This window comes from Durotheca rogersii (assembly GCF_024521655.1).
Source record: "Durotheca rogersii strain YMJ 92031201 chromosome Unknown GGS23scaffold_25, whole genome shotgun sequence".
Taxonomy (NCBI): domain Eukaryota; kingdom Fungi; phylum Ascomycota; class Sordariomycetes; order Xylariales; family Xylariaceae; genus Durotheca; species Durotheca rogersii.
In genome coordinates, this window is record NW_026251256.1 from 278,925 (window position 1) to 294,829 (window position 15,905).

The window sequence follows — 15,905 nt, forward strand, 5'->3', positions numbered from 1 at the left end:
GATAGACAGCATCTGCCCTCGGGATTAGGGATGCCTCGACCGTGTTTTCTGTCGCGGGCTGGAAGGAAAACCTGTATATTACTACTTGCATGCGGCGTTAGGTCTACTGTGTGGAAGGTCGACTGAGGATGACCGTTCCATGAATGCGTATATTTTGGTATCGTCTTCGCTGTTGGCCCTGCGCGGAGCCTATGTTTGTTGGGTTGGTCTTGCGCCATGCTGCTGTTGGTGTTGGCGGTAAAATCTTTTTTATCTTTTTATCTTGTTTTTCCTTTCAAAGGAGGTCTTGTCGACAATGCGTCTTGTTCCCCTTGCCCCCTCTCTTTCTCCATAAACCCACCCATCGACTCTACCCCCCAAAGGAGCTACATATGGCGTTGTGTGTAGTTGGAGACCGCAAACGCATTCTCACCTGCCCGGCTACCTACCTGGTGCCATGGCATGAGATAGATATGTGCACGCGACGTTGAGGCGGCGGATATGGAGGTTTACTACCTCCCTGCGCACGAAGGCCAACATCCGATGTATACAGCGCACATATACACATTCCTACACCATCACATATGCCGTAGCCGACGTACTTGGTCACAGGCATATCTTGTCTAGCGTTGAAAAGCAGTAGTCAAAGCGGGCGGCTTACTTTTATGGTATATGAGAGTCGCTAGCTTAACCAATACAGGGCAGCTGAGATCCCAGGCCTATTCGACGGAGTTTCCCAGGTTTCGCCCGACCTAGACGGGCACCAGACCAGTAAGCAAGCCTACGCAGCAGGTCGCCCCTGAGATACCATTGATCCTCTTCCCATCACTGCGCATGCGCATCGCCCGCCCAGGCAAATGGGGTTCGTCCGCCGTCGAAAGACGAGAGGTCATATCCACCACAAAGGCACAGCCGACCAAGAAGGTCCGTTTTGCCAGGTTAGAATCTGGTCCCAGATGCACGCGAAATTGCTCAGCACGTAGGCACCTGCGAGTAGACAGACCTGGGAGTGCATACATATGTAAGGAGGTAGGCGACCTGCGCGAATCTTGGATTTTGTCTGGTTCCTCTTGTTGCCTGCCCCCCTCTCTCTCCTCCCCCGTCACTCTCCACTGTTTCGCGATGGGGACACATGGCCTCGCCTAGGTTATAATCAAAAAGATGCAATGCAAGACAATCTTCGCATCATCCGGCGTAGTTCGGGGAGCCACCGCATGCGACTTTGCGGAATTTCCCTATTTACGGGTAGCCTATAACGTGGTGGTTTTTCCTTGGGGACACCCAACCCCTTCCAAATCGGACAGAGAAAATAAACCAAAAACTCGACAGATCCCATCCGTCCGCACGGCCGTTTTAAACGAACGGTGCTTGTAAAAATACGCAGACGCCTGCCTTCCGAAGGTATCTTACCTCATATGCTTGCGTGCATATGACTATGTCCATGCAGTATGTGTGTATAATATGTGGTTGGTCATAGAAAAAAGGAAGCAGAGAGAAAGAAAGCATGGTGCGCAAGGTCTACTCATACGACGCGATGTGTTGTGCTTTGGGTACCTCCCATTCCACCCCGCGGCAAAGCCTGTCACGTGCGCCCAGGCGGACAATTGCACGGACTATCTTGAGGTGCCGGGACCTGGACTCCAATCCTCAAATAGATGACACAAGTCATGTAAATACCCACCTACCTTCCCACCTCCACCTACCTTAGAGGTACCTACTTCTAAGATATCTAGGTACCTATCTATCTACCTCTACCTCATACCTACCTGGTAGCTACCTCCTAGGTAGGTATATAGGCAGGTACCTTACGCAGGCAGGCCGGACCTAAGTTAGGGTACCGAAGGTAGGTAGATAATCGGGTATTAATGTGCGGCCTAACGTGGAAGTACCGGTATACCTCAGGTACCTACCTATCTCTCGGGGAGAGGCGCCCAGGAGAGAGAAGAATGCAAAACGCCTGCATCAAAGTTACACATCTTTGAGAGCTCGAAGCGGCGGGGAGAAGAACCTCAGAGTGACCTGGGCTCTCATGTTCAAGCCACTGCAGAACGGGTACTCGGGCTGTACTGCCACTCCCCACCCAGAGCCCCACAGGCGCCAATGCGGAATGGACCCCACCGTCGATGGGATGGGATTTGATGATTTGATGATGTGTCCCGCCTATCACCTGCACTGGTTACCCGCTGCCTACGGCCATGTAGCGCTACCTACAGCGCCCGCGGACAGCCTGGAGAGCTGGAGGTACGCAGTACCTACCTCCAGACACCCCCTTCTGGGGTAGAGAGCTCTACCTAACTCGTAATCCTTGGGAGGCAACGGCTCGTGACCTCGTCAGATAGCTAGGTACCTAGAGGCACCTAACACATAGGTGGGTTAGGTACCTACCTGCACCTACCCACCTACGTACCTACCTAGGTACCTAAGCTTCGCCCTCTTACCTAAGGCAGGCATCCTGCGGCAATGTACCCGTCTACTTACATCTACGACCTCCGACAACTTCTCGTTAGGTATGCCATTAGCACTTCTTCTCCTCCACGGCCCTATCATTGCTCAACACCGCTCAGCGCAGCGTCGTTGCGGCCCATCCACTAACCGAACCTCCCGTCAACATACTCTGTCACGCCGCCGCTCCCTTCCGCCGCTCCCTCGTCACCGCCGAGCATCGTCTCCCACCCCGTGGATGCTGGCCATGACATCTGCTCCAGTGACGACCTGAGGTAAGAGAGGTATCTAACGAGCAACAAGCCGGAGCAGCGCCTCCCCTTCCCTTCGGCCTTGACAGGCAACGCCGACCGAATACGCGATTCGAACACGCCACCTACCCTCGAGCTTCTCTGGAATAAGGGCGCCGCTGGCCACCCCACGAATTTACCACTTGTCCCTCCCTCCCATCAGCAACCTGGTCGCTGTTGCTGCGTCGTTTCTGCGGTGGCAAAGACCGCCCGACAGCTTCCGGCTTCTCTCCCAGCGAAGTCCCGGCCCATCCAGCGCAGATCTGCGTTAGGTATGGCCAATCCGTTCCAGAATGGCCCGTCCGGCTTCAACCCAGATATAGGGATAAACACCTTCCTCCCTCGGTATAGGAATTCGTCGTACGCGTCTGTCGTATCCGGATCTAGCCCGGGCATGACGTTGACGTCGCATCCGTCCCTCAACCGCCTCTCTTACCTCCTGAACCCCCCTTATGAGCCGCCATCCGACCTCTACGCAGCGCATCCCTCGGCCCAGAGCCACAGCCACCACATCGTGGACACAGACATGAGTGGCAATTCTTCAGATGGTGGCGCACCTACCTTGCAAGGTGTTATTTCTCAGTTACCTTCACAGTCGAGAGCATACGGGCAGCTCATGGGTAGCGGCACCGGCGACAACTTCTGGGCGAACGCTCATAGGAGTAATAGCTTCTTCACCCCGTCATACCTCAGAGGCTCAAACTACATGCAGAAGCTGGAAGAGGCATACAGAGCTAGGCAAGCACAAAAAGAAACCCGGCAGCAGTCTGGAGCCGGGTTGACGTCGGGTGTGACGGCGGCGGCGGCGGCGGCGGCAGCAGCAGCAGGCTCGTCGGCAGCCAAGACGCCGGCCTCCCATATGGGTATGACCTACAACCTGATCGAGCGTGCGCCAACCACCCAAGAGGAGAGCTCAGTGGCGCCCTTGCCTACGCGGTGGAACGTGAACGATAAGCAAAGCGGCCTGGAGGTTCTGGCGGACGGACAAGAGGTCAAGTATGCGCCGAGCCGCAACTTGAGAGAGCAGGAGCACGAGACTTGCGCCGTCCGGGCAGACCACCCCATGCCTTGGCAAGCTGGCATATACTACTTCGAGGTATCTATATTGTCAAGAAGGCGAGACGAGTACGTAACGAGTCACCGTCCTATCCGCGCTTGGGAGGATCTAACTTGGGCAAACGTAGTGCGACAGTATGCATAGGGTTCTCAGCCAAAAATGTTGCGTTAAGCCGGGCACCGGGATGGGAGGCTGACTCGTGGGGCTACCACGGCGATGACGGTGACGTTTACGCCGCGTCAACCACGGGCAAGACGTACGAGGGGGGGACCTTCGGGCCTCAGGATATCGTCGGATGCGGTGTCAACTTCCGAACCCGGGAAGCCTTTTTTACCAAGAACGGCAAGGAATATCGTACGTTTCTACAGTTGTTTGTTATCGTCTCTTCACTTTCTGCGACCAAGATATTGAATATCTCTTGACTCACATGTGTAGAAACCGCATTTCGGGACCTGAAAGGGGACCTATATCCCACCGTCGGCATGAAGAAAGGTGGCGAACACATTCGTGTTAACTTTGGCCAAACACCATTCGTATTCAACATAGACAAGATGATGGAGGTCGGTTCTTACGTCCTGCATATACTCAACCCCCCCCCCCCCCCCCCCTCACCACCACCCTTCGCAAGAAATAGGCGTCGCTAACAACCGCGGTCGTGTAGAAGGAACAAGGTCTCATCAGGGACGCAATCAGCTCGACAAGGTGAGCCTCATGAGATATTCCAGCTACGAATTATGGGGAGAAGCGAAAACTTACCAGAAATGCCAACTTTTTGCAGTATCGAGAAGCTGGTATCACCTCCTATGGGCGAGACAGAACTAATCCAACAACTCGTAAGCTGCCATACGTCTGGCTCGACAGGTTTTCCCCATCTAACGCTGCTTATATAGGTGTTACAATTTTTACAACATGACGGATATGTCGAGACAGCGCAGGCGTTCGCTAAGGAGATCCATGATGAAAAGCAAACCCTCCAAATCAACCAACAAACACCTCTACCAGGTGTCAATATAAAAGATGACGAGGACGCTCATTGTAGGCAACGTGAGTGTATTTTTGAGCGAGCTATTTTCCCCCAAGCTGACTTCATTAGGCATCCGGAGAGCTATCCTCGAGGGGGATATCGAAAAGGCTGTGAATTACACTTACACATATTACCCGCATGTGTTGGACGAAAACGACGACGTATCCTTCAAACTGCAGTGCCGAACGTTCATAGAGATGGTCCGAAAGTCTGCCGAGGTTAACTACCCGAGCTCCAAGAAGAGCAACGGCCATGCCTTCGACGACGTCCTTGGCACTATGGACGTCGACGAGAACGGCTTTGCAGACCGGATGGATGAAGACGGCGTGGAATCACAGGCGGATCAAGATGACCTATTGGTAAAGACGATCCAGTACGGGCAGGCACTGCAAGCCAAGTTCAAGGACGACCCGAGGAGGGAGGTCAGCAGAACCCTCAACGAGGTCTTCTCGCTCCTCGCGTACTCCAACCCGCTCCACGTTAAGGAGATTGCGCACCTGCTCGATCGCAAAGGCCGGGTAGCCGTAGCCGAAGAGCTCAACTCGGCGATCCTATGTAGGCCCAGCCGTTCCCTACTGTTCGCGCCCGGAAACGTACCTAACTGACCCTCCCCACAGCATCCTTGGGCAAGTCATCGCGGTCAGCGTTAGAGAACCTGTACGGGCAAACGAGCGTGCTGCTGGACTACTTACGCGAGGAGGGCGGGCCCGGCTCGCTAGTCACCATTCAATCCGTCATTGACCAAGTCCCCAAGTCGCAGCCATTCTAGCCTCCGCGGACCCCAGACCATCCCGTCAGTGAGGAGTCACGGGTCAGCATCGATAAGGAAACAAACAGACACGCGGGCAACCGTCGGAGATCGGCCACCGCCAAGCCGATGCTGAAACAACATGTGTTAGGTTGCACGGCGCGATGCTCCATTATTGTCATTACTATTACTACCGCTGCTACGTCTGCTGCTACTATTACTATTACTCATACCGCGGCGTCAAGATTGGGTGTCTCTTCGGCCTCTGAATTCAATCCTTTTCGACGGGTTCTTTTCTCTCTTTCTTTCTCTCTCTCTCTCCCTCTCTGTTTGCGTTGGGGTCGGCCACCATCTTGTTGCTCAGGTGTTGCGTGTTAAGTTGAGAGCGTTGTTGGCCACGCTAAACCCCTATCCGGCGCTTACTACCTCGTCTCGACCTGACCCTGGACAGTATCTCGCGGAAGGACGTCCGGCAGCCGAGTTGGCCGAGATTCTGTCTTGCGGCGACGGTTTTCCCCATCGACATAGATGGTGCGAGATAGCAAGGAGTTTGCTCGCCCCGGACTGGATGGTGACGGCAGCGACGATGCCGCGGCGGGTCAAACGGGAATAATGGGTTCTGGGCGCCCGTTGCTGCGATCCTCGGAATTGTAGTCTTCTCTCCCCTCTTCCTCTCGGCACCTCCATGTCGTTCGCGCGTGGCAGGGGTGCCTTAGCAACTGGGTCGTTAGATGCATTTGGGCGGTGAACCGGACGGGACAGGTGCCTCAACGGTGGCGGCAAGGCTTTCGGCCATTGGTAGAGCCGCTAGTTTGGACTGCTGCTGCTGCTGCTGCTGCTGGATGTATGTATGTACAAATTACATGTTGGCCGCGTCAACCGTAAGGTGAATAGAAAGAATACTTTTTTTGACACCAAGCCGTTTAAGAGAAGGCCTGGCTCTCCGGCAAGGCAAAGGCCCGCACACTCCCAGTTGGAGTGCCCTCCCTTGCCGTCCCTATCCGTCGAATAGCAGGGCTGCCCAGCAGACCAAGTTTGGCACAATCCAGGGCGGGCAGGCCACGATAGGAGGAGGGCGAGACGAGCCGTGGCTAACGGAAAGGAGGGCCTATCGCGGTGTCCCGTAATGTTACTCCGGAAGAAAAAAAAAGGGGGGTGAGAGGGGGGGGGGGGGGGGGGGACGCGGGATATAGGGTATATATCTGGTATATATAGGTGTGTGTGTGTGTCTTGGAGCTTATGCAGCCCGCAGCCACCGACGACAACGGCCGGGCGTATCCGCGAAAAGGGGGAGGTTGAAGAACGGGAGAGGGGGCGCGCACGTCTTACCTACCCCAACGACCACCGCCTGTCACGGGGCACGCGTGGCGTGTCGCACCTCGCGTAGCAGCGAACGCGAAGGGTAGGGGAGAGGAGAGGGGGAAAGCGAGGCGCTGGATGTGTTGGCCGGGATGGCTGAAGAGGAACGGGGGGAGGAAAGGAGACGAGAGACAGATATTACCAGTATTGGACCAACAGGACGCGGGTATACAGACCAGTCCCCTATAACTCACCACAAAGCGGGTCGCGGCGTTCTATTAGCCCCTTCCACACACTCCATCAATAGGTCAGGGTGATGTTTATTCGATTACTTCAGCTACTAGGTGCTGCCACCACTGCCACCACCACCAGGTCAGCTGCACCACTACCATTATGGTTATTAAAAGAGTTTGGAAAGCACTTGTGAGGTAACGGTTGATTACGAAATGGAATCAACTGAGTGCACTTTTTTTACGGTGGATAGTATGCATTTCAAAGCATCATATTAAGTGGTGGTAGTGGTGCAACTACTTAGTTGTGGTGGTGTAGTTAGTTTAGCTTAGTGGCGGTGCAGTTAACTCGGTGGTGGTAGTGTAGTCAACTTAGTAGTAGCAGTGGTAGCGATACTGGTCAGTAGCTTATGAGTAGTTAAGTGATTGAACAAACCTCACCTTAACTGGTTAATAGAGCATGAGCCGAGACCCGCATTGGGATAAGCTACACGGGATTAGTTAGGCTAGTCTATATACTCATCATGCGGCATACTCTTACGCCTCCTTTCATCGACTTCAGCTTACCTAAACTACGGAGAGCTGCCTACACACGTATATATAGAGCTCCCCACAGCTCTCGTTCACTTAGTTCTCTCACAGCTTCAACAACAACAACACAGTCTCGTTTCATTGACCTCTCCCATCCCGCACCTCTCTTCGCTCGTCCGTACGCACGCAATCTGCGCCCTACCCGTAGCTCACCCCAAAGCTACCTACGTGACAACGCCCAATTCAGCGGGTTTGCTCCGCTATCAACAGCTCAAGCGTTGATCGACAAGCTCAGCAGCCACGTGGATCCCGCAGCGGGGTGCGAGAGTGATGAGACCGCCTTCGAGCACCATGTCGAAGCCCGGAATCGGGGCATTCGCCTCACCCGCCTCTACTATCGCCGCCGCAGGAATCCCGCACCCAAGTGCCTATGGATTCCGGAAAATCCATTGAGGCCCGCTGCTGCCGCCGCCGCCGCCGGAGCCGCTGATGATTTGCCATACCGAGACGCAGATTAGCGATCCCAAAGACGCCGACAACGATAGCGCCGGCAGTAGTACTACCTACCTATCAACCAAACCCGGTCCCAGACCACCAGAAAGCTCTCCCCTACTCGAGGGCCGCGGAGCGAGAGTGCGATCGTATCGGCGGACGCCTCGGACGCGGGGAGGAGCCGGCAGGGCCGCGTCCGACGAGGAAGAGATCCGACGCAGGCTTACCCGGCCGATCCCATCCCCGCAAAGATCTCCAGGCGCTGCGACGTCGCCGCAAGACGACGCACGGATCCGCAACGACCCGCGACGTGCCGCTGCCGCCGCCGCCCACCGGCTCCCCAGCGCGCAACGGGCGGCCTGCAAGGTGGTGTTCGCTGCGGAGAACCGGGAGGCGATGAACGGGGACGAAGGCGCAAAGGGGGACGAAAGAGCCCGGGAGGCGTGGCGTGGCATGGCGAGGCGTGCCAGCTCACACCCGGCAGCCAGGTCTCGCGCGCGATGCGATTAAGATCTCGGCCACAGACGATCAGCCGCAGAAAGGCGCGCTCTTGAACGGATAGGTTCTATCGAAGGCGCGCCTACTACAGCAGAATAACAACGTTTAACGACTACTCACGCGCATTAAAGTACGTATCCGTACTATATATTACGAAAATATACTAACTCGTGCCATTAGGCTGAAATCCCCATCCGTAATGTCGAGCTTCGCACGAAGTAGGTTAAAGGAAAACGGCAACCGTACAGTCTAGATTTACCTCGCCTATAAAATATCGAAGCAGCCGTCGGATATATGTTTGACACTATTTCGTCTCCTGCCTACCGATCCTACGCGAGGTTAAACGGGGGATTTCGAGAATGTGTAGTAATGGACGGAATCGGACGCGGTACTTATACCAGCTACCATTATGGTAGTAGGGCGTCTTCCTACTCGTTCCATAAGCAGCAGGAGGAAGCCGGCGTCAGCGGCTATAAGTCGAAACCAGATATATTTTATTTATCGCTCCCACAGCGGAGCAACCTCAATCCTTACGTAGCTCTGCCGATCTCCGTAACAAGAGTCGTATAGATTCGTATATAAATTGCTAGAAAGTTCATAATATACACATAATTAACGGTTGAAAATACATATAATTACCTTCCGTACAGACTCGTGCTCTTTCTAATATAAGTAAATAGCAGTAATAATTTTCGTATTCCTTATATCACAGCAGCGATGCGCACCTCGCCGAGGCCGGCCCGGCCAGCTGGCTGTGCACATGCCGCGGCACGGCGTGGCGCCCCCGGACGCGGGCAGGATAGCAGCGCGTCGGCGAGAAAGGGGGGAGATGGGTGTGTGGGTGTACCTATCGGGGGGACCTGGGTTGCAGAGGGTATGGATATGTATGTAGGTATGTATGTATGGTATTTGCGCGACCGCGCGGAGAGGGGAGAGCGGCCGCGTGCGCGGCGACAAGACAAGTGCCTAGATCGGAGGTAGGCACCGGGTCGACGGACGTGTAGGCGGATAGGATAGATGGATTGTACGAGTGAGCAGAGACGCGGGAGAAAGTAAGTAGGTAGGCAGCTAGCGGACTAAGGAATCGTCTTCTCCTCTTCCCCCATGCCGTCCCGTCCCGTCGTCCTACCCTTATCCCCTCTCCATGTGCAGCTACCGTGTCCCCCAACAATCCCCCATCCCTTCTGCCCTTTTCGCCTCTCGCCGCCGTGCGCGTCCTGTCTCTAAGCATTTGGTTTCCACTTTACTCCAGTCCTGTCCTGTCCTACTACCGCCCATCCCGCTTGCTACGATGGTTGGGATTTCCCTTGGGGGAGGTTTGATATTTGCAAATTCCCTGGCTAGGGGGACGTAGGTACGGAGACGACAGGTAAAGGCAGAAAGAAGAAGGGAACGGGGAAAAAAAGCCACGGTGGTAGATTCAAAGTCAGTAAGGTACCTAGTATTCATCGATGTCGTTATCTCGTCGCATTCTTCCCCTCTGACCTCCCTTACGCCTCCCTTATTCTCTATGCAGACCGCTGGTTCGTTCGTCTTATCCTCGCATAAGCCCCATTTTCCCTTCTCTCCTCCTTGTCCGCCCTCTTCCTCTCATCTTTTCCCCTTGGACCTCCCGCCCCGATTAATCGCAAATTCTCGGCGCAACGCCGTCGTGTTTTGTTGTTTTTATTACCATTTCCCGTCTCCGCCTTTCCCTTCCACTCTTTTTATCCCTATCCCCTTCCCGTTTGTCATGCGGTCATTCTGTCTGTCCGTCCGCCCGCCTGCCCGCCTCCTCCCTACCCCTCTCTCCCTACCCCGCTCCCCTCGACCCCCTCGCTCGGTTCCGACGCGCTCTCACTCGTACTTCCGACGGCTTCGCTCTTCCCTGTCCCGCTCCGGGTCTCCGGTTTTAGGCCGCCGCCCAGGCCAGGGTGGGTGGCCAAGGTTAGGTTTAGGTCAGGCCGGGTGGGCCGGTAGATGGTGTGTGGGTAGATCTCGATAGACGGATAAGAGGGAGACGGGTGGGTAGCAGAGGGATAGGTTGCTACGCGTGCGTGCATACACGCATGCATGTGTGCGTGCATGCGTGGAGAGCATATATACTGCTACCTATATACAAGGTATATAGGCATACTTATATATAGTAGAAATGTACATGTGCGCGGGCGCGCTTCCGGCCCACGCTTCGCTTCGTTGAGGTACGTGGGCGGGCGGACAGACAGATCAGCGCATGTATGTGCGAACGTATGGATGGACGGGTGGATAGATGGATATGTAGGTATATGTAGGCAGGGTTAGGCGGGCTCCGGTAGGCGGCCCGTCCCCCCCTTGCCTTGGCTGTAGTAGACGATGCGACGCGGCGCCTGCACACACCGCTGGCAGCAACGAGGAGAGAGGTGGGTAGACTTGGCGACGAGTCGTGGAGGTAGGCAAGTCGAGACTAGCGGAACGCTAGGATTGATTTCCGAATAGCAGTCCCCTGTTTGGACCGAGGGACGGCTGGTTAAGCGTACGCAGTCCTGTTCGTTGCCTTTGCCTCTATCCCCCCTCTTGACAATGGCGCGACATCATACCGGGAGGGTGCGGTAAGGGGGGGATGGAGGGAGGGGAAGACGCCCCAGTACAGGTAGGCAATGGTTCGCGTTTCGCGGTAGTGGAGGTGACACCATGGTAGGTGGGGAAGGCGAAGGAAATGGAACGGAGGGTGGTTATGGGGATGAGTCCCCAACCATGGCCGGCAACTAGATGGCAAGGGACAAGGGCCAGAGGGAGGAAGACTCAAACGTCCGTCATGGTTGTCGCTGTTGCTGTCGCCGTCGTCATCCGTACGCTTTCCTACCCCCACACCCGTCTCACATGCTTCCCTGGCGTGTCCAGATCGATGTCTCCGTATTTTCATGTGGCCCGTCGGTGGATTCGTAGGTTGATGCTGTGTCGATGATGCTACCGTCGCCCCCGGCCCCCCTCGCCCCGAACTCTCTAGATGAGCCGAGCACTGGTGGTGTCGAGAGAGGGGAAGAGGGGGGAAGAAGAGGTAGGCGGAAGTACCGTAGAAGTCGGGTGGTAGATTCGCCCCAGGCTCACAAGAAGTGTGTGTGGGGGGAGGGATGAGAAATTCGGAGGTCTGTTGGAGTACGGACCCGGGGTTTGCGCGGGTAGCCCGCGATCGCGATTTCGTGGTCCGCCATCGTATCATTATGTGTGTGTGTGTGACCAGACCGGAGGGGATAGCGTGGGGTGGTAAGAGAGAGGGGGGAGAGGGGAGAGGAGAAGACGCGGGAGAGAGAGGAGTGTGACGAGTTGGTAGCAGCAGTAATATCAGTAGAGGTGTGTAAGAAAACACGGCCGCGAAAAATGAGGAACAACGTGTGATAAATCGATATAACGTATATAGAAGTTGGCGTGAGTTGAGTTGGAGGGTATAAGAATTACAACATGACATGACCGTTTTCTCTCCCGTCCTCCCTGCGTTTTTCTCTCTTTTTCCCCGTCTCGCTATAGTGGGGAGGACACAACACACCCATTACACAAAGACTGGCTAGACCGATAGATGATAGGTAAATAGGTAAGGCAAGTAGGATAAGGTACGTTGGTAGAACCCAGTCTCCCAAAAAAATTTTTGAACAAGAAAACAAGACATCGTCACGTTGTATCGCATCGCGTCGTATCAGGCGCCGCCGCCGCCGATGCATACCTCTACGAGATGGCGATGCCCTCGAGGTCGCGCATCAGCACGGCAACCTGGGCGCGCTTCGCGGCCTCGGCCACGAGGTTGAGGTCCCGGATGAATACGTCGGTGCTCGGCGTCTTCTGCGCCGGGGGCGGCGGCGGCGCGACGGTGGCGGCCTGCTGCGGGTGCGCCGAGGACGCGGCGGTAGAGAAGCCGGACGACGACGAGGTTGAGGCGTCCATGGCGGCTGTTGGTCTGATTGCGGGTGCGATGGCTGGCGGTGTGCAAGTAGGTGGTTTGTGCGCGTGTGCGGTGCCTAAGTGTGGGCGAGCGGGCGGGATGATGTGGGTGTAGGTGGAGAGAGAGAGGAAGCTGTGGAAGCCGGGGAGGGGCGCCTTTTGTGCTTGGGTCGGGACCAAGATACCGTAGCGTCCGGGTGCGGAGATGGGAAGACGTCAGCGAAGGCTGGCCTGCGGGGTCCCCCTTCGAGAGTCCAGAAGCAGAGCACCGGGCGTTGCCTGACTAGCAGCTGGATGGCTGGGCTCGAATCGGGATCGTTGGCCGGCTTGTATCGTAGGCAAAGGCGAGGTAGGTAGCGGCGAGAGGGCACGCGCGCACGAGCTCCCACGCAGGTTGGGGATGTGCACAAAGAGCCGAGATTGTGTGATGCTCTGGTGTCGGAGTAGCCTGCTCCCTTTTTTCAAACAAGGGCGGGGAAAAGAGAAGAAGAAAAAGAAAAGAGGTCCCTTCGCGAGCGGAGGCGGCTGCAAAGCGCGAGATGGCGCGAAGTCGTACCGCAGGGCGATCGGGTCTCGGCGTTGACGGTGTTGACGTAGGTGTGTCCCGTGAGGGGTGCGGAGGACTTGTCGCAACTCGACTCCAGGTGGAATCTAGAGAACAAAAGAGGGGGAGGCAACAAAAAGAGGAAGAGAGGGGGCGTTTGGATTTATGATACGGGCAAGCTGAGTGGGTTCTCCCTCTCTTCTTTGTCGATTGCCCGGCCAAGACAGCGCGGTAGGACTCGACCAGGGACGGCCTCTTAGTTCGCGGCACTGCTGATCGAGATGGATATGCGATGCGACGATGCAAGATTTGTTCTTGGCTAGCCCGTGACGAAATGCCCAAACGTGCAGCAGGACTGACGGATTCTCAGGCCACCGTCTCCGGTCCTCTTTTGGGTTTTTCTCGGGGAGGGGTTGAGGCGACCAGACGGAGGCAGCAAGCCGGGGGTCAGCGTTGAGCTTGCGGGGGAAGAAGAGGCAGAAAAAGGTTGAAGAGCGTCCCCTCGCCTTTTTGCTTTTCTTTGTGTTGCTCGGTCGAGTGGGCTGAGGAGAGATCGGTTATATGTGTGTAGGTATGTATGCTACCTCGGAGTTGTAGAGAGCAGTGGTGATAGTCAGGTAGGTAAGAAAGAGAAAGAAAAAAAAGATCAAAGCGGTGTACTTTGCGTACGCGGTTGGCTGGTTATCTGGTTATCTGGTTCTATCTGGCTCCTCTCTTCTGAGTTCGCCGAAGTGGTAAGTTGTCCGTTCGTGGTCTGTTTCTGCTCATCGCCTGATGGTAATATAAAAAGTATAAAAAAAAGAGAGGGACGTGGACGAGCTTATTACTGTATTGACCCCCAACTGTCACAGGGCCGAATAGGGTAGATTTCGAGCCAGGGATCTCGGTTGGTTACCGCTCCTCGATTTAATTTCGCCGGTGGAGCAGACGTCAAAGTACATGCAGATGGTCTGCTGGGGCTGGATCTGGGTGAATATAAGTCGAGACGGGGTGCGTCGTCGGCCCATCTAACAACACCCAAGCGACGATGGAGGGCGGGTCCGGCTAGGGGGGGTCACCGTCTCGAGAGCCAGGCGAAAGCCGAGCGAATGCGACGCCAGGCCCGGTACGGGAATACTGCAGCAACGAAGCCACGCGGGTATGCCTAGGGAGGCGGTATTCGCGCGCCTAAAGTCCTAATATACCTACACCTATATGTTGTATGGCGTGGTGGTGTGGGCAAAAGTTAGCCGTATAGGCAGCAGGTATGCATGTGGTGTAAGTGTGTAAGTGATATTATATACCTAGGTATATAGGTATATATATATATATACAGGTACTCATATAATATTCTCTGTCCGCGGGTGTCACAATGCGCTCTCCATCTATCGATGACGACGATGGATGAGATGATTGCCATCCATGTCAGGCAGAGCAGCGAAACGCTCTCCATGTGCACACGCACCCCGGCATTCCTGGGCGCGGCGGTAGCCATTCGCACCAACCGGAGCTTGGGATAGTAGCCGAGGCCTCGCAACAAAGGAACAGATACCTACTACGCGGTGGCACACTGCTACCTCTGCCTACCTACCTTGTCTTGGGTTCTTCTACTACGCATATCTACCTATGTATACGTCTACCTACCTAGGTAGGTATCTACCTCCTGCGTCAGGCGCCCGGCTCCTGAGACCTCTGCGACAAGCTACCCTACCTAGGTATGTTATGTGCATACTGGTGAGCCCACCTCGTTATCGCAACTAGAACCACTTAGTCTTGCCGGTCCGATTTTAGCCAGGTTGGCGGATAGCGAGCTACGGGACCCAGGAGGAGGCCAGTTTCCAAGCCGGCTCGCAGCCAAGTCGTACCCGGCAGCTCTCCTCACCGTCCGTTTTGGGGAATCCCGTCGGATGGGGCTCGCTGGCTATCGCTTCGACTCGGTGGGCGGGTACTGGTTGCCGCCTACGTCGAGCACGGCCATTCCGCCATCGACCGAGGGGAGTCTGTCTGGTGGATGGCAATCTGTCGACAACCCACCAAACGGCATCGTGGTGTGCTAACGCTACCATGCCGCCGACCCAGATCCGCGAATGCCACCTTGCCATCGGCGTGTCCTTCGCCCAGAAGGCCCCCTCGAGTGCCCGATTCGTCCTGTCTGTCCTGCTCTGCAACATCGTCATACATACATAGGGAGAGAGGGCAGCCATTCATCTCTCATCGATTCGTCTTCTCCCCCCTCCTTTGCTCTCCCTCTCTCCTACCCCTACCCCAACCCCAACAGTGCCCCCCCACGGATATCGCCAGCGCTAGTGTGTGCGTAGGCAGCAGGTTAGTAGGTGGGTGACGGAGGGAGGGCTAAAAGGAAGAAGAATCAATCGACCCCACCATGCGCCCCAGACTCGTCGACGTCTGACAGGCCTATGATCGTCGGCCGCCTACGCACTGCGATATCGACATATACGTGCACAATCGCATCGGTCGTGTCGTGGTGGTGCCGTGCCGTGCCGTGTCGTGTCGTGTCGCGTGTATCGCACGTAGTATCTACCTATCGCACGCAGGTCCCCCGAGACCGATGGTAGACAGGACACGTATTCGCGACAGGCGCCGGGCTTCCAACCAGAGGCCATCGTCCGTGTTGTGGGTGCTGGCACCGTCGCGCCATCTCTGGTCGGGTCCCAGTCCAATAGTCCACGTCGGCAAGTACTGTTGGTAGCTGGTACTGTTGGTAGCTGGTGTTCGCAGGCTGGCCAGAAAGGGGCAGACTGAGTTGACACCGCTACCTCGGGCTACCTCGACGCCGCCAAAGGACCCTGGAAGAGTGACGTACCTTGCAGATTGGTGCGTGGGCCCACCCCAAGAGGTAGGTAGGTACCCACGTACCTCCCTCCTATGGCCCGGCGTAAC

General features: G+C 55.8%; 3 protein-coding genes across 3 annotated transcripts; 1 reads left to right on the plus strand and 2 right to left on the minus strand.

Moving 5' to 3' along the window:
• Positions 1-2,985: 2,985 nt before the first annotated feature.
• GGS23DRAFT_599620 (SPRY domain-containing protein) lies at positions 2,986-5,561 on the plus strand (the record flags this gene model as incomplete). The annotated part of the gene is made up of 8 exons (XM_051518950.1): positions 2,986-3,836; positions 3,896-4,122; positions 4,204-4,328; positions 4,430-4,470; positions 4,547-4,601; positions 4,659-4,803; positions 4,862-5,347; positions 5,410-5,561. 8 exons carry the CDS (start codon positions 2,986-2,988, stop codon positions 5,559-5,561), a joined length of 2,082 nt encoding a protein of 693 aa, XP_051368958.1.
• Positions 5,562-10,824: 5,263 nt separating this feature from the next.
• On the minus strand, positions 10,825-12,533 carry GGS23DRAFT_241193 (uncharacterized protein). The gene is made up of 2 exons (XM_051512171.1): positions 12,426-12,533; positions 10,825-12,253 (listed from the first exon to the last, which is right to left on the minus strand). The coding sequence occupies exon 2, from the start codon at positions 12,012-12,014 to the stop codon at positions 11,076-11,078; it is 939 nt and encodes a 312-aa protein (XP_051368959.1). The 5' UTR covers positions 12,015-12,253; positions 12,426-12,533; the 3' UTR covers positions 10,825-11,075.
• Positions 12,269-12,484, minus strand: GGS23DRAFT_599621 (uncharacterized protein; the record flags this gene model as incomplete). The annotated part of the gene is made up of 2 exons (XM_051518951.1): positions 12,269-12,286; positions 12,314-12,484. The coding sequence occupies 2 exons, from the start codon at positions 12,482-12,484 to the stop codon at positions 12,269-12,271; spliced, it is 189 nt and encodes a 62-aa protein (XP_051368960.1).
• Positions 12,534-15,905: the final 3,372 nt, after the last annotated feature.